Source organism: Carcharhinus amblyrhynchos, chromosome 27 (assembly GCF_965287045.1).
Source record: "Carcharhinus amblyrhynchos chromosome 27, sCarAmb.v2.hapA, whole genome shotgun sequence".
Taxonomy (NCBI): Eukaryota; Metazoa; Chordata; class Chondrichthyes; order Carcharhiniformes; family Carcharhinidae; genus Carcharhinus; species Carcharhinus amblyrhynchos.
Genome location: NC_137350.1, coordinates 35535911 through 35558745, shown reverse-complemented (window position 1 = coordinate 35558745; position 22835 = coordinate 35535911). Strand labels below are relative to the sequence as shown.

The following is a 22835-nucleotide window of genomic DNA, read 5'->3' as shown; positions in this document are numbered from 1 at the left end:
TAAAAGGTTATGCTGCTGGAGTTAGATGAAGGTAACTAGCAGGAAGCTCATGCAGAGCGTGGAGCAAGTGGCCTGTTTCTGCTCTGTTCACTTCATAGGAGCTACTAAAGATGGAACTGTTGAGTTAATTTTAAAATCGATGGGATAAATTCTCTGAAATTTGCCCCTGTGCCAGTGGGCTGTGGATCAGAGAGATGGCTGCACCCCCGTTGTGCCATCTCCCTGACTACACCCTCTTTGCAGGTTGCAGGCTACAGGACAGTGCGATTTGGACAATTAACCCATGCTCCTTTTGTGTCCCCGTGTCCGAGAGGGAGGTGGGAGCTGATTTAGTAGTGAATTTGGAAAAGGAATTGGGTACATATTTGACAGGGAAATATTTGAAAGGGGACTGGGAGGCTGTGAGATTCTGTGGGTCAAGTAGCAACCTTGTGATTCTGTGCAAAATTGATCCAGAAATACGACAGGTATAAGTTCTCACCAAGGTATTTGATAGTGGATGTAATTATAAGGTAGCCTTTTGTAACACAGTTCATTCACGGCACTCTCCTGCAACAGCTTTTACTGATCAGTGACTTACCTGTTTGACAAGAGATGCTTTAATCTTATGGCGTAAATCAAAACTTCCTTATTTAAAATTTTGCTTGAATCCTTCCCCTGAAATTTTAAAGTGCCTCTGGTGCATTGCACATCTGTTCTGTTTCGTAATTCCAGCTGTTTCTCTGCCCTACAGGCCAATTCTAGGACTGAAATTCTTTTCTTTTTTAAAAAAAGAACTAATGAGAAGTTTCTGCGCTGTTGTTTTTGTTCCCCTTCTTGTTTTATCTAACTAATAACTATCAGACTTGCACAACTGCTGGCAGCAGCAGCAGTCACAACTACATGTCAGGGACCTTGAGAGGTTTGGATGAAACCACAGCTCCCTTTACCAATAAACATTTCCAGGGAGCAGCTGCGACACACACGAGCGGGAAGGAGACAGCAGAGGTCGCCAGGTCGGAGGTCAAAGGGAAGAAGGCTCCCAGTCATGGCTCCAGCCAAAGGGGACGAAAGCCAGGTGGCGGGAAGAGCACGGCCAGTGTTGCCACGGTTTCATCCGCAAGTCCATTTCAGCAAGGTACCGTCTGCAGTTGGAATTTCTTTTTGACTCGTGGGATGCAGGTGTCATCGGCAAAGCCAACAGTTATTGCCCATCCTGATGTTGTATGAAATGATGCAGTCCATGTGGTGTAGATGTTAAGGAGGGAGTGCCAAAGTTTTGACTCAATCTGCGAAGGGGTAGTTGGAAACAACTCTTGCAACATACTGGGCCACGTTGAGGGACGTTTAACACCTCCTTTCATTTATATAGCACCCTTAACGTCCCAGATCATTATGAAATGGTCTGTAACTTGGACTTGCACGTGGGTCTGTACCTGCTATAAGTGAGAGGTTTCCTTCCATCAAAGGACGGTTGAACCAGTTGGGTTTTTCTGACGATCTGATATCTTCATGGTCACTTCTGTACTGAGTTTTTTTTTTATTTCCAGTTTTCTTTTTTGACCAAATTCAAATTCTCAAGTTGTCACAGAATGATGTGAACTCCCATTCTTTGAATTACACTAGCCCAGTAACATAATGGCTACCTCGTACTCGAGGCAATTAGGGATAGGCGATAAATGCTGGCATAGCCAGCGCTGCCCATATCCTTCAAATGAATAAATAATAGAGTACGGCCCAGTGTTCAGGTGAGGAAGTAGCAGCCTACATGCCACCTCCTAATCATTGTCCATTTGTCAAGGCTGGGCATTGGTGGTGCCAAGCAAGGACAGGACTGGATCCTGCCATAGTGAATCGCAATGTGGAATAGCTTGCTTAGACAGCCTCTGTGAATGAGGACATCTGACCAGCTGGCCTGGAATGCAGGAGAGAGCATTTATTGTTCAGCAGAGGAGACGGTGGGCTCGTGGTATTATCACTAGACTATTAATCCAGAAACTCAGCTAATGTTCTGGGTACCCAGGTTCAAATCCTGCCACGGCAGATGTTGAAATTTTAATGTAGTAAAAAATGTCTGGAATTAAGAATCTACTGATGACCATGAAACCACCGTTGATTGTTGGAAAATCCCATCTGGTTCACTAATGTCTTTAGGGAAGGAAATCTGCCGTCCTTACCTGGTCCAGCCTACATGTGACTCCAGGGCCAGAGCACTGCGGTTGACTCTCAACTGCTCTCTGAAATGGCCTAGCAAGCCACTCAGTTCAAGGCCAACTAAGGATATGCGATAAATGCTGGCCAGCCAGCAGCACCCATGTCCCACAAATGAATGAAATTTTAAAAAAACTCCCAGGAAGAATGAAGAAAAAGAGGGAAAGATAAAATGAAATGGGCATTAGAATTGATGGAATGTAAGGATGGTACGCAGGATAGAATGGGGTTCAGCATATCGAGGAGGTAATGCGAATGGATGGAAATATCAGCACTAGGAGCTTATGGTTATAGAGTATCTTTAGTGTAGTGAAATGTCCATAGGCATTTTGTAGGATGTTATAAAACAAAATTTGACATTGAGTCTTGGAAGGAGAAATTAGGAAAGCTGGCCCGAGCCCCCGGGCGGGGGAGTGGGCCAAAGTGGACACTCTCCAAATCCAAATCAAAATCAAAATGTAAGCACAAAGTGTGTGACCATCACCTGGGCTTCATTCCTGAACTATGTCAGAAACAGATGAAATGCATCAACACTCTCCTTCAACCAACACGTGCACAAGCACCCTGGTACATACGTGGACACACGCACAATCATTCACCCACACAAATTGAAACAGAATATTGCAGCTGCCGGCCCAGCTGAGAGAAGCCACACTGCTGTGGCAGGAAGCCCTGAACAGCCTCCCCAGAAATATCTTTAAAGCCTTCTGCAAAGTCTAGGAAATAGGCAGTGTGAGTGTCATCTGTGTCGGATCAGACTGCCTGCGTCTGAGTCAGAAGGTTGCGGTTTCAGACGTCACTTATAAACATCTAGGCAGTGCTGCTGCACTGATGGAGGTGCCGTCTTTCTGAGATATTAAAGCAGAGATCCCAGTGTCCCTCCAGTATTTATTAACATCACTGAAATAGATTATCTGCTCATTATCACATTGCTGTTAATGGGATCTTGCTGTGCACAATTTGGCTGCCCCATTTCCTACATTAAAAATAGTGACTACTTTCAGAATACTTAAGAGGATGTAAAAGCCTTTGGAATATCCTGAATTCATTGAAGATGCAATCTAGATGCAGACCTCTTTTTAATGTCCTTACTGTCAATCTTCCTGCACCCTGACAGTGCATAGGTTAAACTTTCGTCTGTTCCTCTAATTAATTATTCCTGGAACAGGTCACTAGTCTGTCGCTAGGGGCTTGCGTGTGAAAGATTTTACACCAGGACAAGCATAGCCGCACTCTCACAAACTAAGGGGCAATTCAGCACAGCCAGTCCACCTAACCTACACATCTTGGGACACTAGGGCAATTTAGCATGACCAGTCCACCTAACCCGCCCATCTTTGGGGTGTGGGAGGAACCCGGTGCACCCAGAGGAAATCCACGCAGACACAGGGAGAAAGTGCAAACTCCCGAGTTACCCGAGGCTGGAATCAAGCCCTGGGTCTCTGGCGCAGTGAGGTAGCAGTGCTAACCACTGTGTCACTATGCTGCTAGGTGCCATCATCATCAAACACTGTAGATGTGAACTAGCATCGATTTTCACCCCTCCTCATCTGCAGTTGTATCGGGATCTGGGTCACAGTTCCGTGTGTGATCGCAGTTGCCCTGAACTCAATAACCATTCCTCATGTGTTTGGCAGTAAATCTCAATTGCTGTTTGACTATAGCTGGCATCACGTTTGAATGCAGTCCTCGCCTAATGTCAAGACTTGGGCATTTTGCAAAGGTGTTGTTGTCAATTGGCTAACATCTATTGCTGCCCTGGTTGAGATCAGCTAACTCGATACATTTGACAGATAGAACCTAAAGTGATCCAGTCTGTCAGTTTCAGTAATATTTACAAACTGCGGCAGCAACTACTGAAGTTGACAAGAGTATCAATCATAGGAAAATGCATGACCTCATTCTAATTGTCCATTGGCCAGTTGCGGCCAGGTAGAGTTAGGAAAGTGTCGGGTAGTAGAATTCAGTCCTTCCAGCTAGCTCCCGCCATTCAATAGGATTATGTCTGATCATCTACCTTAATCTCACTTTCCACCCTAGTCCGATAATCCTTAATTACTTCAGTGCCTAAAATTCATCTCCATCTTGAATATTCTCGTTGAGAATTCACAACCCTCTCGGGTAAAGAATTCCAAAGATTTATAACCCTCTGATTGAAGGAAGTCCTTCTCATCTCAACCTTAAATGGCCGACTCCTTGTTCTAAGACTGTGGGAACAAGTGCAGCTTGCCAGAACATAGCTTGAGGATAATGGGTAAACCTTTTAGGACTGAGGTGAGGAGAAATTTCTTCACCCGGAGGGTGGTGAATGTGTGGAATTCACTCCCACAGAAAGTGTTGAGGCCAAAACATTGTGTAATTTCAGGAAGGAATTAGGTGTAGCTCCTGGGGCTAAAGGGATATGGCGGGGGGGGAAGGAGGCGGCGGGATCAGGGTATTGACTTTGATTGTGAGCCATGATCCTTTTGAATGGCAGGGCAGGCTCGAAGGGCCAAGTGGCCTACTCCTGCTTTTGTTTTCTATGTCAAAGTAGGCCGTTTGGCCCCTCAAGCCTGCTCCGCCATTCAATAAGATCATGTTTGATCTGATTTTCTCCCACATTCCACTTTCCTGTCTGTTCCTCATAACCCTTGACTCCTCTATTGTTCGAGTATCAGTCCATCACAAGCTTGAGTTTATTCAATGACTTGACCTCCACATCTCTCTGGCATAGGGAATTCCAAAAGATTCACAACCCTCTGAAAGAAGAGACCCTCAATTTTAGATTCTTCAACCAGAGCACAGTGGTTAGCATTGTTGCTCCACATCACCAGGGACTTGGGTTCAATTCCAGCTGCAGGTCACTGTCGGTGTGGAATTTGCATGTTCTCCCTGTGTCTGCATGGGTTTCCTTCGGGTGCTCTGGTTTCCTCCCACAGTCCAGAAATGTGCAGGTTAGGTTGATTGGCCATACTGAATTGACCGTAGTGTCAGAGGGGTTAGCAGGGTAAATATGTGGGGTTACAGGAATAGGAGCTGGGTGGGATGTGGTCTGTATAGACCTGATGGGCTGAATGGCCTCCTTCTGTATTGTAGGGATTCTATGAATCTATGAAATACTCTGAAGAACCCGCTAAGAATTTTGTATGTTTCAATGAAATTCAATTAAGACATATTTCAATTAAGATACAGATCAGTCATGATCTAACTGATTGGCTGAATGGCCAGCTGCTACTCTGTGTAAGAAAACAGAAAAAACTGGAAATTCTCAGGAGGTCTGGTGGCTCTCTGTGGAGACAAAGAGTGTTAATGTTTCAGATTGATGACTGAACAGTTGTTGAAGGGTCAGAGTTCCAGCTTCAAGCAGTTTTTTGGCTATTGTGTTAGTTCCTGCTCTGATGTTTTGTCCTTCACAGCACAAAAACACCAGAACTAGAAGCAGGAGTGGGCCACAAGGCCCTACAAGCTTGCCCCGTGCCATTCAATACTGATCTGTGCCTGCCTCAACTCCTTCTCTGTGCCATTCCACCATAGACCTGTATTCCCTGACCTATCAAATATTTATCCACCTCCACTTTTAAATACTTCCAATAATCCAGCCTCCATCACCCTTTGGGGCAGAGAGTTCCAGAGATTTACCTCTCTCACAGGAAGAAATTTCGATACACCTCAGTTTTAAATGACCAGCCCCTTCCTTATCTTGTCGCTATGTCCCCTTGTTTGAGACTCTTCCATGAGCGAAAGCATCTCACTATCTACCCTATCAAGCCCCCTCAGCATCTCAATAAAAGCAAATTACCGTGGATGCTAGAATCTGAAACCAAAAGAGAAGATGCTGGAAAATCTCAGCAGGTCTGGCAGCATTTGTAAGGAGAGAAAAGAGCTGATATTTTGAGACTAGAAAGCTTTGACAAAGGGTCATCTGGACTTGAAATGTCAACTTTTTTCTCTGCTTAAAGTCCAGATGACCCTTTGTTAAGGCTTTCTAGTCTCAAAATATCAGCTCTTTTCTCTCCTTGCAAATGCTGCCAGACCTGCTGAGATTTTCCCCTCAGGACCTTGTATGTTTGAATAAGGTCACCTCTCACTCTTCTAAACTCCAAGGAACACAGACCCACAGCTTTGACAAAGGGTTGGCTGGACTCAAAAAATCAGATCTTTTCTCTCCTTACAGATGCTGCCAGACCTGCTGAGGTTTTCCAATGTTTTTCTCTGTTGGTTACAGACCCCAGCCTATTTAGCCCCTTGTGATGGGATTCAAGATGAGGAGAAATTATAACGCAGCGTGTGACTGTGAGAATGCAAATCTTGCCATAATTCACACCTCCCAACATAAGCAAGGAGCTGTGTGGTCCAGCTTCATGGTTTTCGAGTTCAGTGCAGAAGGAAGTTGCATTGTTTCTTAAACGCTATGTAATTGAAGTGTTTGGAGATGTCTGTCAGGATTGCAGGCAGTAATCCCGTCTCGAGACCCGCCTGATGAACAGACGGGTTGAAGTTTCATCTCGTGGGATTCTTGTGATGTCATCTGAGCCCTTTGATTGGATTACTGTCCTTGTAATCCGCTGTCACTCAGCCTCTGTCCTGTCAGCGGTAAGCGCTCAGGCAGCGTTGCATGGCTGAGTTGACACGAACACTGTTCTGTTCTGAGGTAGAATGGAGCTGGAGGATCAGTGAGGGGCCGGGCTCCCTCCACAGCTCACTGTTCCCAGCCCAGCTGCTTGTAGGGGACTTCTATTTAGTCATAACTCCACGGGGGTTGAGACGGGGAGGGAAGGGGATTAAGCAGAATTCCCACTACTTTTCTTCAGCGTAGCTTCAGGCACGAGTTTTTTTTCCTTTGGGGAATAGTGGTGAGGTGATGGATGGATTATTGGCCCACTGAACCACATCCTGAACACTCCTCCCATGGCCAACCAGTCCTGCCTTGGGATTTGAACCTGGGAAGCTTCTCACCCAGAGGTAGGGATGCTGCCCCTGCACCACAAGTCCTCCATTCCTGCTACTGGTTACTATCTAGGGCAGCATGACGGCACAGTGTTTCGCACTGCTTCCTTACAGCGCCAGGGACCTGGGTTTGATTCCCAGCTTGGGTCACTGTCTGTGCGGAGTCCATGTGTTTCTCCCTGTGTCTATGTGGGTTTCCTCTGCATGCTCCAGTTTCCTCATGCAATCTGAAAGATGTGCTGGTTAGGTGCATTGGCCTTGCTAAATTCTCCCTCAGTGTACTCGAACAGGCGTCAGAGTGTGGTGACTGGGGGATTTTCACAGTAACTTCATTGCAGTGTCAATGTAAGCCTATTTGTGACTATTAAATAAACTTAAACTACAACTGTTAAACTACATTCTGCACTCTCTCTCCTTCTCTATGAATGGTATGTTTCGTCTGCATAGCGCACAAAAAACAATACTTTTCACTGTATGCTAATACATATGACAATAATAAATCAAATCAAAGAAAGACGGGCTGGTTAGGTGCATTGGCCGTGCTAAATTCTGCTTTAGTGTACCTAAATAAGCGTGGGAGTGTGGTGGACTAGGGGATTTTCACAGTAACTTCATTGCAGTTTTAATGTAGGCCTGCTTGTGACACTAATACATAAAAATAAATCTAACAACAATTACTGTAAACTAATCAAGCATGCAAGTCTAATCAACTTCCCTCTCCAATGCAGAAGTGTTGAGACAATCTCGCGGAGTCAGAATGTCCTGACTGTGGCTCACATTTGACAAATTGTCCTTTGATCATTTCCCACATAACTTGCTTCCTCAGTGAGGAGCTGATCGAGAGCTTTACAAAGGATTTGATAGGGTAGACGTAGTGAAGATGTTTCCATGAGTGGGCAAGGCCAGAACCAAGGGCGGCGGGGTGCTACAGTGGTTAGAACAGCTGCCTCACAACGCCAGGGACCTGGGTTCAATTCCCAGCTTGGGTCACTGTCTGTGTGGAGTTTGCACATTCTCGCCGTGTCTGCGTGGGTTTCTTCCGGGTGCTCCAGTTTCCTCCCACAGTTTGAAAGATGTGCTGGTTAGGTGGTTTGGCCGTGCTAAATTGCCCCTTGGTGTCAGGGAAACGAGCGAAGGTAAATGCATGCGATTATGGGTTAGGGTTTGGGTGGGATTGTGATTGGTGCAAACTCGATGGGCTGAATGGCCTCCTTCCATATTGTAGGAATTCTATGATTCTATTCTATGAATGCGGAACTTGCAACTACAAGGAGTAGTTGAGGCAAATAACAAATTCAATTAAAGGAAAAAATAAATAAAAATATGAAGGAGAAAGGGACAGAAGCATGTGTTAATTGAGGTCCGAGCTGGGAAGAAGCTCTTGTGAAGCATAAATACCAACGTAAGCTAGTTGAGCCAAATGGCCTGTTCCTGTACTTTTGCAACACTAGATAGTTTGTTGTCACTGTTTCTTAGAAACTTCCCAGTTCAGGTCTCCTCAGAGGATTTGAATTGTTCCACTGTTGTGAGTCCTGTGTGCTAAAACTCCGTTGGAAATCCCAAACATTAGGATCTTAGCCATCCATTTGCTGACCCTGAAGTGTTTGGGCTGGGAGACTTCTTCACTTAGATTGAAGACCGTTCAAAGGGTCTGTGGCCATTCAGTTACTGCGCTAATAATAAGTTCACAAGATATAGAAGAGAATTGGGTCATTCGGCCCATCAAGTTTGCTTCTTCATTCGATCATGGCTGATATGCTCCTCATCCCCATTTTGCTGCCTTCTCCCCATAACCCTTCAACCTATCACCAATTAAAAATCTGTCTAACCCCTGCTTAAATTTACTCACTGTCCCAGCATCCACCGCACTTTGGGGAAGTGAATTCCACAGATTCACAACCCTTCGGGAGAAGTAGTTTCTCCTCCACCTCTGTTTTAAATTTGCTACCTCTTATCCTAAGACAGTGACCTCTCATCCACAGAACAAGAGGTCAAATTCCACAATGTCCTTTTGAAAATTTGGATTGTAGTTGAAAATATTGATTGGATATTAGTAAAAGCAGCTAGGGAGCTGTTACGTTGTTCGAAAAGCCCAGCTAGTTGGCAAATGTCCTTTTAGAGAAGGAAGCCTGTCCTGGGCTGACCTACATGTGACTCCAGCCCCATTGTTGATTCTCCCTGAATTTGCCCAGCAAACCACACCAGTTAAACTTGGGGGGATGGGCAATAAATGCCCACATCCTGTGAAGGAATAAGAAAATAAAGGACAAACAATACGATATATTGGGCAGGACAGTGGTACAGTGGTTAGCACTGCTACCCCACAGCACCAGGGTCCCGGGTTCAATTCCGGCTTCAGATGACTCTGTGTGGAGGTTGCATGTTCTCCCCATCTCTGCCTGGGTTTCCTCCGGGTGTTCTGGTTTCCTTCCACAGACAAAAGATCTGTGGTTAGGTGGATGGCCATGCTAAATTGACCCTATATCAGGGGGATTAGCAGGGTAAATGTGTGGGGTTATGGAAATAGAACCTGGGAGGGATTGTGGACGGTACAGACCCGATGGGCCAAATGGCCTCCTTTGTGCTGTAGGGATTCTATATAAATATCAGATTTGGGTTTTGTTGCTTGTACTATTGAATTATAAAATGGTAACTGCACAGGAGAAGATTGCTCATTCTGCGCTACCCTTGCCAGCTCTCAGTAAGAATGGGTGATAGGGTGGCACAGTGGTTAACACTGCTGCCTCATAACTCCAAGGACCCAGGTTCAGTTCTGGCCTTGAGTCACTATGTGGATTTTGCATATTCTCCCTGTGTCTGTGTGGGTTTCCTCCAGGTGCTCCAGTTTTCTCCCACAGTCCAAAGATGTGCAGGTTAGGTGGATTGACCATACTAAATTGTTCCTTAATGTCCCACGATGTGTAGGCTAGGGGGATTAGCCATGGGAAATGTATGGACTTATGGGGATAGGGCGGGCGAGAGGGAAGGTGCAGACTTGATGGGCTGAATGGCCACTTCTGCATTGCAGGAATTCTATGATTTCTTTGGAGAACAACTCCACTCACCCTTTCTCTGTAACCCTGCAAAGCTTTTCTGTTCAGGTGTTTATCTAAATCACTTGTGAACATTGCTGTCAGGTGATGTGTTCTAGATCCTAACCACTCGCTGCAGTCCCATTGCCAAACTCCTTAAACTGAAGAAATATCCCAAGGAACTCGAAATGTCAACTCTGTTTCTCCCTCCGCAGATGCTGCTGAGCTTTTCCAGTGTTTTCTGTTTTTAATCCTTTAAATTGGTTCTCAACCCTTGTACCAAAAGGGAACAGTTCCCCTGTATGTTGTGTTGACTCTTGTGTTAATTCATACCTGATGTACTTACTCAGCCCTTTCCCCTGACACTTCCTTCACCTGCCAGGCATTCGTGCTCCAACAGTTCGATTGAAGGAATTTGCATGGAACTCCTTTCACGCCCCCTGGGCCTCGCAGAGCAATTGGCAGCTCGTGCATTACTTTTGAAGCGTTGCAAGCAAAGCATATTAGTTAGGACAGGAAAATACCTGACTAGGATGTTTACATGGGAAACTTTCAAGTTCAAAGGCATGCATCATCTGATACTTTATTTTACCTTTCCGATGACGAACCATGTTGAAGTGCAGTTTTTTTTTTACTGTTTATTGTCACAAGTAGGCTTACATTAACACTGCAATGAAGTTACTGTGAAAATCCCCTAGACGCCACAATCCGGCGCCTGTTTGGGTACACTGAGGGAGAATATAGCATGGCCAATGCACCTAACCAGCACGTCTTTTGGACTAAGAGGGGAAACCGGAGCACCCGAAGGAAACCCACACAGACATGGGGAGAACGTGCAGACTCCACACAGACAGTGACATAAGGCAGGGGATTGAACCCAGGTTCCTGGTGCTGTGAGGCGGCAGTGCTAACCACTGTTCCATTGTGCCAACCTGTTATGTAAATAAATGTAGTGGCCATTTAGAACACGGATCAGTGACTTTTGATTTATTATTGTCACATGCATTAGTGTACAGTGAAAAGTATTGTTTCTTGTGCACTATGCAGACAAAGCATACCATACGTAGAAAAAGAAAGGAGAGGATGCAGAATGTAGTATTAAAGTCATAGCTAGGGTGTAGAGAAAGATCAACTTAATGCAAGATAGGTCCATTCAAAAGTCTGGCAGTAGGAAAAAAGATGTTTTTGAGTCAGTTGGTATGTGTCCGCAGATTTTTGTGTCTGTTTCCCGACGGAAGAAGGCGGAAACAGATGTCCAGGGCACGAGGGGCCCTTAATTATGCTGGCGACTTTTCTGAGGCAGCCAGAAGTACAGACAGAGTCAAAGGATGGGAGGCTGGTTTGCGTGATGGACTAGGCTGCATTCAGGACCTTTGTAGTTTTTTGCAGTCTGGTAGGAACATTAGGAATAGCTATTAAACCCCTCAGGCCCACTCTACTATTCAATCAGATCATGGCTGGTCTGTACTTCAGCTTCATTATCCTGACTTGGTACTTGGTCTGTCAAAACCCTTAACTAGTCAATATCGACTGATCTCTGTTTTAAAAGCATCATTTAACACTCAGCAGTCACAGCTTTTTGGGGGAAAGAGTTGCAAATTTCTATTGCTCTTTGTGTGAAGAAGTGCTTCCAGATTTCTTTCACAAGCTGTAATGTTAAGATTCTGCCACCTTGCCTTGGATCCCTCCCACCAAAAGAAGTGGGTCCTCTGTATCTCCTCAATAAATTCTCAAGCTCACCCCTCGCCTAGACTCAGTTCCAGAGTTAGATCAGCAAAGGCACTCACCTCTGAGTTACAAGGTCCTGTGTTTGAAACCCCTTCCAGAACTTCAATGCAAAGATAAAGGCCTATACTCCAGTGCAGTCTTGGGGGGGAGTGCTGCACAGTCAGTAATGTTGTCTTTCAGATACGCCATTAAACTGAGGTTCCATTTACCCCTCTCGGGTGGACATAACTCTCTCTATTTTGAATGAAAGCAGGAGAGATACCTCCATTCTGATGGACAATATTTAACTGTTCATCATAGAATCCCTCCTGTGCAGAAGGAGGCCATTTGGCCCATCGAGTCTGCACCAACTCTCCAACAGAGCATCTTACCCAGACCAACCCTATTTCCGTAGCCCCACACTAATCCCCCTAACCTACGCAGCTTGGGACACTAAAGGACAACTTAACATGGCCAATTCATCTAACCTGCACATCTTTGGACTGTGGGAGGAAATCGGAGCACCAGGAGGGAGCCCATGTAGACATGGGGAGAATGTGCAAACTCCACACAGACAAACACCCAAGGCTTAAATTGAACCCGGGTCCCTGGTGCTGTTGGGCAGCAGTGCTAACCACTCTGTGCCATTGTGCCACCCTCAATATCACTAAAATGGATTATCTGGTTGTTATCAAATTATTGTTTGTGGGAGCTTGCTGTGCACAAATTGGCTGTCACATTTTCTTGAATTTCAAAAGTACTTCATCTGAAAGCCCAGTGGTAATGAAAGGTGCTATATAAATGCAAGGTTTGTAGTGGAGTTCCCCACGGTGAGGCACTGGGATCCTTGCTTTACCTGAAATAGCTCAATAATCTAGATTTTGGTGCCTGGGGTAGTTTCAAAGTTTGCAGATGATACAAAAGTTGGAAGTATTGTAAACTGTGAGGCTGATGGTGTAGAACTTCAGAAGGACATGGACAAGTTGGTGGAGTGGGCAAATGAAGTTCAGTATAGAGAAGTGTGAGGTGCTGCTGCATTACGTTAGGAAGAAATGGACAGGCAATAGAAAACAAAGGGTACAGTTCTTCAGGGGGTGCAGGAGCAGAGAAACCTGGGAGTATAAGTGTATAGATTATTGAAGGCAGCAGAACAGGTGGAGAGGGCAGTTAATAAAGCATTTAGTATTCTGGGCTTGATTAATAGGAGAATAGAGCAAGGAGGTTATGCTGAAATTATACAAAACACACTACTTAAACCTCAGCTGGAATATTGTTATGTACAATTCGGGATGCCACACTATCGGAAGGATGTAAACACATTGGAGAGAGGACAGAAGAGGTCTACAAGAATGGTTCCAGGGATGAGAAACTTCAGTTATGAGGATAGATTGGAGAGGTTGAGACTGTTCTCCTTGGAGAGAAGGTGGTTAAGAGAAGATTTGATAGAGATGCTGGACAGAGTAGATAGAGAGAAACTGTTCCTGCTTAGAAAGAAAGGGTGCAGATTTGAAGTGATTTGCAGGAGAAACAGACGTGAAGTGGGAAAAAAACCTTTTCACACAGCGAGTGGGTAGGTCTGGAAAACACTGCCTGGAAGTGTGATGGAGGCACATTCAATGGGGTTCAAGAAGGCTTTAGATTGAATTGAGTAGGAACAATGTATCGAGTATGGAAAAAAGACAGTGGCATTAAGTCGTAATGCTTATTTGAAGACACAATGGGCCAAATAGCCTCCTTCCAAAGATGCGCAAATTATGCGGATTGTCCACGCTAAATTGCCCCTAGGTGTCCCAAGGTGTGTAGGTGGATTAGCCACGGTAAATGCATGGGGATAGGGAGGGGGGAATGGATGCAGATTCAGTGGGCCAAATGGCCACTTGCTGCACCATAGGGATTTTCTGGTTCTGCACCTTAAGAATTCTGTGAAATCTTTCTTTTGACTCAGGAGATTTTCACAGTAACTTCATTGCAGTGTTAATATAAGCCTGCTGTGACACTAATAAATAAGCTAAACTGAACTAAAACCAGTTCCTTCCTTCTGAGTTGCATAACAACCAAAGTGCCTGTCAGTCTAAGCAAACGTGAGTCCCTTGAAGTCACTGCGGACGCACAGACGTGCAGTAGTGTTTAACGGACCCTACGTTTCACCAAAACATCCGCACACAACATGAAGAAATGGCAGATTATGTTTCTTGGTCCCTACATTTCATAAGTAACTGTTCTTCAAAAAGTACACTGTTGGCTGTAAAGTACTGCGGGACATCCAGAGTGGCATCTATATAAATACAAGTTTTTTTTAGTGACAATCTTATTGTTTTTGAGGGAACATTTCAAAACCTTTCTACCTCTTATTAAAAAAGAATGATGCAGTGTGAAAATACAGTGGCGGTTCCAGCCACGTGAACAATCTTGTGCAATGTCTTCAGTCTTGCAGCAGTGCTTAACACATGGGGAAGGGCAGTAACAGGCATACAATAGGGTGTTCTGTTGGTTTTAACACACACAGTTTTTTGAGAGAAATTATATTTACATTAATAGCGCCATTTAAAATGATTGAAAGCTCTTAAAAGCGCGAGGTGACACTTGGAATAGCTGGGCGCTGATAATTGCCAGTAATGAGGTGCTAAAGCGATCCACTTAGACAAACAGTTAGAGATTAGCATGTGTTTTAAGGTGAGAATGGGACATTAATAAGCTGCTTTAATGACCCCACTGTGAGCGAAACACAAACTGTACACTTTGAAGAAAAATGGCCCTCGTTATTAAACGGAAGGCGGCGGATTTCTGCCAGTGGTGTTTGAGGTGGGGGTGAGTTTGGATCTGAGGGGGGCTTGTGTGTTGTTTACTGTGTACCAGCATTAATAAACTCTGCAAAAGTGAAATACTGCAGACGCTGGGAATCTGAAATAAAAGCAGAAACTGCTGGAAATATTATCCTTAAAATGTTGTGTGTCTGTTATTCCATTACAGGCAGTCTCCTGAGCACCTCCAGTAGTTCACTGCAGCCTGCCCAGGAGGTTGGAATATTTAGCAAGCCTGAACTCCGAGGGGACTCTTACACGGCAGGTCGCAACTCCTCGCAGAGTCCCGCCTCCTACGACACCACCAAAGGGGACGTTTTTGGCACTGAAGGGACCTTGTCGGGCTTTAACTCTTTGATCCGCTTCTCCTCTGCCCCTTCGGCCCAGAAGAAGGCCTCCGAGAGCTCACCCGGGGAGTTCAGGACTTCCGGTGGGATGGGGGGCCCTTCCAGCAGCAGCGCCGGCTACAAGCGGCCTCAGCCGGTCGCCGGGATGGAAGAGGAAGAGACGGTGAAGGAGAAGAAGCACAAAGCCAGCAAGAAGAGCAAGCACGGACGGGGGAGGCCCAAAGGGAGCAAAAACGAGAGCAACCCCAGTCTGGTGATCCCCATCTCCCTCATAACGTCATCGGCAACTGACCCGAGTGGGTGCATCACCAGCCCTGCACTCCCAAAGTTAACAGCATCAACGAGTCACAGTGGAGCAATCCCAAGCTTGTCAATAGAACCTTCACTCCTTGGTTCAGGTACCAAAATATTTATCTCCTAACACTTCCCTGTTGTTCTTCCAAATAGATGTTGCTACAGCTCCCCCAGTGGCTCAACGGGTACATGAAGCAGCAAGTTTAAAACCTTAAAGCTGCCAGATCCATATTGAAGTAGCCAGTCACTGGTAGCTTTGTTGACCAGGTTTCATTGCCCCATGGTTCAGAGAGTAATCAGTCAGCCCCCTCTTTACTGCTTTCCTGATCCATTTATTTATTTTTTTATTTGAGTGTCACAAGTAGGCTTACATTAACACTATAATGAAGTTACCGTGAAAATCGCCTAGTCACTGCACTCCAGCGTCTGTTCGGATACGTTGAGGGAGAATTTAGCACAGCCAGTGACCTAACCAGCACATCTTTTGGACTGTGGGAGGAAACCAGGGGTGGCACAGTGGTTAGCACCGCTGCCTCACAGCTCCAGGGGCCCGGCTTGGGTCAATGTCTGCGTGGAGTTTGCACGTTCTCCCCTTGTCTGCATGGGTTTCCTCCGGGTGCTCCGGTTTCCTCCCACGCTCCAAAAATGTGCGGGTTAGGAGCATTGGCCATGCGAGATTGCCCCTTTGTGTCCCGGGATGTGTAGGTTAAAGGGATTAGCGGGGTAAATGTGTAGGGTTGGGAGGATAGGGCCTGGGATGGGATTATTGTCAGTGCAGACTTGATGGGTCGAGTGGCCTCCTTCTGTACTGTAGGGATTCTATGTTTCACCCAGAGGAAACCCATGCAGACGTGGGGAGAACATGCAAACTCCACACAGTCAGTGACCCAAACTGGGAATCGAAACTGGGTCCCTGATGCTGTGAGGCAGCAGTGCTAACCACCGTGCCGCCCTTTGTGTATGCAGGTCCATTCTAAACGTGATGCTGCCAGAGTTGAATAGCCTGTCAGCTCACATATGGCGAGATTACCAGTGAACAATTGGGACCTGTATATTGCAAATTGGTAGTTGCAGGGTTATTTCACAGTTAGAGGCATCTGGACAAGTGGACTAGGTGTGACAGGCTACACGTGAACATGATGCTGTGGGGTACATGTCCAGCCCAGAGGGAAGGGGAGCTGCAAGTCATTCCTAGCTGTTGACTTCGGGCATCCTACATAAATGACTTGCGTAATCTCAGTCCAGATGCTCGCAGTTCCAAGGTCTGTAACTTGCATTTATATAGCACCTTTTATGACCACAAAGCTGTCCCCAAAGCAGTTTTCAACCAATGAAGGGCTGTTGCAGTGCAATTACTGTTGTAATGTAGGAATCGTGGCAGTCACTGGGTGCACAGCAAGATCCCACAGGCAGCAGTGTGGTAAGGACCAGAAAATCTGTTTTCAGTGATGTTGATTTGAAGGATAAATCTTGGTCAGGAAACTGGGGTAACTCCCCTGCCTTTCTCCAAAGAGCCGCTGTAGGATCTTTTCTGCCCAATAAGTATCTCACGCAAAAGCCAGCACCGCTGACAGTGCTGCACTCCCCTAGTATTGGAAATCTCATTCAAGAGTTCATGGGGAGGAGTGTGGGAGAAGTGGAAACACACATTTCTCTAAGACACAAAAGCCCAACAGGAAAGGTAAATCAATTGTGGCTAACAGAATAAGTTAAAAGATTGCATTCGATCAAAGGAAGCAGCTTATAAAGTCACCAAAAAAGAGTGATGAGCCTGAGGATTGGGAGTAACTCAGAATCCAACAAAGGAAGACCAAGAAACTGGTGAAGAAAGGGAAATGAGAACATGAATGTGTAAGCTAACGAGAAACATAAAGGCAGTCTTTAGGTATGGGAAAAGATCAGCAAGGATAAATGTTGTTCCATTACAGAGATGTAGAGACGAGAGAGTTTGTAATGGAGAACAGGGAAATCGTGGAGAAACCGAACATTTAGTTTCTGTCTGTCATCACAGAGGAAGACACAGAAAATCTTTCAGAAATACAAAGGAACCAAGGGACTTGTGAAAGTGAAGAACAGAAAGTAATTATTATTAATAAAGGGAAAAGTACACAAAAGTAAAATTGGATTCCATGTTGATAAATCCCCAGGATCAGATGAGCTAAATCCCAGAGCGCTGAAGGAGGCGGCTATAGAGATAATGGATAAATTGGTAGTCATCTTTCAAAATTCTGTAGATTCTGGAAAGGTTGCTGCAGATGACGAAGTAACAAATGTAATGAAAGAAAACAGAGAACTACAGACCTAAAAATAATAAGCAAAATGTTAGAATGTATTAAAAAGGATGGTATAATTAGACACTTAGAAAATGTTAATATGCCTGGGCAGTGTCAACATTGATCTATAAAAGGGAAATTATGTTTGACAAACCTGTTAGAGTTTTCTGAGTGTGTTACTTGTAGAATAGATAAAGGAGAATCAGCAAATGTGGTGTATTTGGATTTGCAGAAGACTGAATAAGGCCCCACATAGAAGATTAGTAAACAGAATTACAGCAGAAAAGATTGGGGATAATATACTAGTTTGGATTGAGAATTTGTTCACAGACAAGAAACGGAGTGTATGAAAAAGTGGGTCATTCTGGGAGTGACGGACTGTTACTACGAGTGGTAGTAACTGAAAGGATCAGTGCTGGGACCACAGCTGTTTACAATCTATATCAATGATTTGGATATGGGAACCAAATGTGATATTTCCAAATTTGCCGATGACACAAAACTGTGTGGGAATGAGGGTTGTGAGAAAGATGCAGGAGGCGCTAAGCGGTCTTGAATAGGCTAAGTAAATAAGCAAGAACATGACATATGGAATAGAATGTGAATAAAGTAGGAAGCTAACCACTTTGGTAGGAAAAAACAGAAATGAGAGGTTGGGGCAGCACTGTGGCACGGTGTTTAACAATGCTGCCTCACAGCGCCAGGGACCCGGGTTCAATTCTGGCCTCAGGTCACTGTCTGTGTCGAGAGACAACATTCCAGACATAAGAGGGGGAATTGGGGAAAAGTACAAAAACCAACCCGCTTTTGGTGTTCCTGCAGCTTTGAACTGTTGGAAAAAGGAAATAAGCCACAGGCCTTTACTCGGCTTCATTGCTGTAAATATGCTGCAGTACCAGATGTAAAGCCACCCAGTACTGGACAGTGGCCAGACCAACTCAAAACCGGATTATGCAGCACCAATCCAGACATCTGGCCATCCTACTCTTGTCTCTTAAGGTCATGGGTTAAAACCTCACTCCAGAGACTTGAGCACAAAGTCTAATGCACTCCGGTGCAGTACAGAAGAAAAGCTGCACTGTCAGCGACACTGCCTTTCAGATGAGTTGTTAAACCCTTTCAGGTGGGCAGGAAAGATCCCCTGGCACCATTTTTAGAGAGGGACAGAACTCCTGATATAAAAATAGAAAATACTGGAGAGAGCTGGCAGGTCAAACAGCAGTCATAGAACCCCTGCAGTGCAGAATGAGACCATTCAGCCCGTCAAGTCTGCACCGACAACAATCCCACTTATCCATGCAACCCCACCCACTACCCCGCTAATCGCTCTAGCCTATGCATTCCGGGAAACTAGGGGGCAATTGAGCATGGCCAACGCACCTAACCCACACATCTTTGGACTTTGGAGGAGACAGGAGCGCCTGGAGGAAACCCACACAGACATGGGGAGAATGTGCAAACTCCACACAGACGGCGACCCAAGCTGGGAATTGAACCCCGGTCCCTGGCGCTGTGAGGTAACAGTGCTAACCACTGTGCCACCGCGCCACCCAATCACGGAGAGAAAAAGAAACTTAGCAGTTCAGAATGATGACCATTGATCAGAACTTCAGAAGGAGGTGGTGATTCCTCCCTTGTGTCCTGGTCAATATTTTATCCCTCAACCAACATCTCTACAACCAGATTATCTGGTCGTTATCACATTGCTGTTTATGGGAGCTTGCCATGTGCCAATTGGCTGCCAAGTTATAACAGCGATTACACTGTGGAAAGTTCTTAATTAGCTATAAAGCACTTGGAGAGATACCCAAAGGTCTAAATCTTTCTGACCTCTGATTATAATAAAAAGAATTTTAAAGGATGTAGGGTTAGGGGAGGGATGGGGCAAGTTGTTGGGGAGTGCAGGGAAATGGGGTGTATGTGACCCACCAGACACTCCAGTATACAAGTGGTAAACCAGTCAACAAAGGGTTACTTTTCAGAGGGATCTGGTGCTGCAGTGATGTTTTGATTTGCTCAGCTGCTCGAGTACTGAGGCCTCGCTTATAAGAGGCGGTTGTGTTAATTCATTCAGGCAAAAACAGCTGGCGGGCTGAGGATGCAAGAGCAATGGATGTATGAGTTATGGGCAAATAAATTTATAGTTTCTCCTTATGTTGGGTAGGCAGAAAACCTTTGAGGGAGGGATGATGTAATATTTCAAAGAGTACACTGAAATGTAAAGAGCATTTAAGATGGCGCAGTGTTCAGGGAGGGATATTTTGGCTGAAATTTTCCCATCCCGCCGCGGTGAATGGAGACTTGGCTGGCCCACCACATTCTCTGACTTCGCTGCAGCGGGAACGTGGTGAGAATGGCCAGGAAAATCGCGCCCAAAGTATGTTGACACCTTTAAACACTTTTTTAATCTAACAATGTGCCACAGCGTTGCTCAGGTGGACATGGCAACAACAACTTGTATTTATGTAGTATCTTTAACGTGCTACCGTCAAACAAAATTTGCACCAAGCCCCGTTGGGTTCGATGACCAAACACTTGATGAATGAATGAGGTAAAAGGAGAGAGAAGCAGAGAGACTTGGGGAGTGAATTCTAGAGGTTGGGGCCTAGGCAGCTGAAGAAGACGCAAGATAATAATTTGTGTAAATGAAAAGCCTCGGAAGCAAACATTAAGAGCAAACTAATTACCTGTGTTTGCAAAGATCTGTCAGACTGTGTCAGGTGTACCTCAGTGGGTGGGATTCTTGCCCCTGAAGCAGGAGTTTGCGCATTCCAGTCCCACTCCAGGGGCTGAATTTTACACGCACCTCCCCAGTGGGCATATCTTGCACTGGGTGGGGGTAGTATGTAAATTCGGTGGGGGCCCGACCACCAGACCACCATCCCACTGACCCCCGTAAAACCCAGTAGCTCCAGTCTGTCGGCACCAGGGTCAGGAGCATTGAAAAAGCTTCATGAGAGTTTTTTCTAAAAATTGAACTCGTAACAGAAATCTATTGTGCAACAATTACATTTTATTAAGACTAACGTTCCCCTGCCCTATTCAGGGTTCCAGCTCTCCATGTCCTTTGGCCAATTTGAAGATGTAGGTTGTCTCCTTTTTTTTAAACCAAGCAAAAGGCCATTACCATTCAGTCAGGCCAGAATGTGTCCCACTTCCCAGGAGTGTTCCCACTATGTTCCCCCCTCATGGCCCACCCCCAATGCCATGGCTGCCAGATCCATCTCCTACGCCTATCTCCCTCCTGCCTGCCTGCCGTGCTAAAATTTGGTCCCAGGCCTTTGTTGCACCATCTTCTACTCAAACCCTTCCTTTCCTATCTCACTGCCATTTCTCTTCCAGGATTGCTTACCCTGAAGAAGTACTGCTCTTCTCTCTAGACAGGATTTCTGTTTGTCTCTTTCATCCTCTTTATCTTCATTCCTTTGCATTTTCCTCCAGGTGCCCACTCCTAATGGTCACAATTAGTGCCCTTCTTAGCCGTGATCACTGCCATTTACACACCCTTTGTCTTGTTGTCTATGCCATCTTTGTCAATTCCACCCTCCTTCACCCCATCAGTATAAATCTCATCCCATTTCCATTTGTCTTCTGCTCTGACGAAGAGTCATCTTGATTCAAAACATTGGCTCTTTTCCCTCTCCATAGATGCTGTCAGACCTGCTGATATTTTTCAGCATTTTTCTGTTTTTGCTTCAGATTCCAGCAGTAATTTGCTATTATCTTTCCTTCCTATATTTGCTTCATTCAATGACAACCGATTGCATTAAGATAGCAGCTCCCATAACCCATCCAAAGCCAATTGGGTACTTTATTTGCAGTCCAGTTTCTGTTTTAATGCAAGAAATGCAGCAGCCATCTTGTGCACAGTGAGATAGTCGGCACGGTGGCACAGTGGTTAGCATTGCTGCCTCACACAGCACCAGGGACCCAGGTTCAATTCTAACCTCGGGTCACTGTCTAGGTGAAGTCTGCACATTCTTGCCGTGTCTATGTGGGTTTCCTCCGGGTGTCCCCGTTTCCTCCCGCTGTCCAAAGATGTGTGGTTGATTGGTCATGCTGAGTTGCCCCTCAGTGTGAGGTGGACTAGGAGGGTAAATATGTGGGGTTATGGGGAGAGGGTGGGATTGTTGTCGGTGCAGGCTCGATGGACCAAATTGCCTCCTGTAGGGATTCTACTATTCTATCATTCTAACCTCCAACAAACCGTAATGAGATAATGACCAAGTGATTTGTTTTACTAATGTTGATTGGCCGATGTTGATTAGTTAAGATGCCTGGGCAAACTGCCTCCTTGTTCTTCTTTGAAATAGGATGTTTAGGTCCCCAAGAGGGCAGTTAGGGACTTAATCTAGCATCTCATCTAGAGCATTTCCTCTGTACAAAACTTGAATGTCAGATCTGGACTGGAGCTTGAACCCACATCCATCCTCTCTGGAACATAAGAACATAAGAAATAGGAGCAGGAGTAGGCCATCTAGCCCCTCGAGCCTGCCCCGCCATTCAATAAGATCATGGCTGACCTGTCGTGGCTCAGTTCCACATTCCCGCCCTCTGCCCATAACTCTTAATCCCCTTGCCTATCAAAAACCTATCAACCCGCGTCTTAAAAATATTTAGCGAAGCAGCCTCCACCACTTCAACGGGCAGAGAATTCCAGAGATTCACCACCCTTTGAGTGAAGAAGTTCCTCCTCAACTCTGTTCTAAACCGCCCCCCCCCCTTTATCCTGAGGCTGTGCCCTCTAGTCCTACTGTCCTTTCTGAGCGGGAAGAGCCTCTCCACCTCCATCCTATCCATCCCATTCAACATCTTATACGTCTCAATGAGATCTCCCCTCATTCTTCTAAACTCTAACGAGTACAAGCCTAGTTTATTCAGCCTCTCCTCATAGCTCAATCCCCTCAACTCCGGTATCAGCCTAGTAAACCTCCTCTGCACTCCCTCCAAGGCCAAAATAACCTTGCGTAAGTGCGGTGACCAAAACTGCACACAGTACTCCAGCTGCGGCCTCACCAGTGCCCTATACAGCTGCAGCAAGACCTTCCTACTTTTATATGCAATCCCCCTCGCTATGAAGGCCAGCGTCCCATTCGCCTTCCTGACCACCTGCTGCACTTGCAGGCTGGGTTTTTGCGACTCATGCACAAGGACCCCGAGGTCCCTCTGCACCGTCGCATGCTGCAGTTTTTCGCCACGTAGGTAATATTCCTTCCTACCATTATTCCTACCAAAGTGGACAACCTCACATTTGCCAACATTAAA

At 45.6% G+C, this 22835-nt stretch overlaps 1 protein-coding gene across 6 annotated transcripts in view; it reads left to right on the top strand.

The window, feature by feature from the left end:
- LOC145359297 (protein AF-10-like) overlaps positions 1-22835 on the top strand; it is a 199708-nt gene that overhangs the window by 106668 nt on the left and 70205 nt on the right. For 5 of the 6 annotated variants that reach the window (XM_080213858.1, XM_080213856.1, XM_080213861.1 and 2 more), the window contains 2 exons: positions 844-1117; positions 14826-15401. In XM_080213858.1, coding sequence (XP_080069984.1) covers positions 844-1117; positions 14826-15401 — 850 coding nt within the window. The remainder of the gene's footprint in view (positions 1-843; positions 1118-14825; positions 15402-22835) is intronic. The other variant, XM_080213857.1, reaches the window with a different exon arrangement.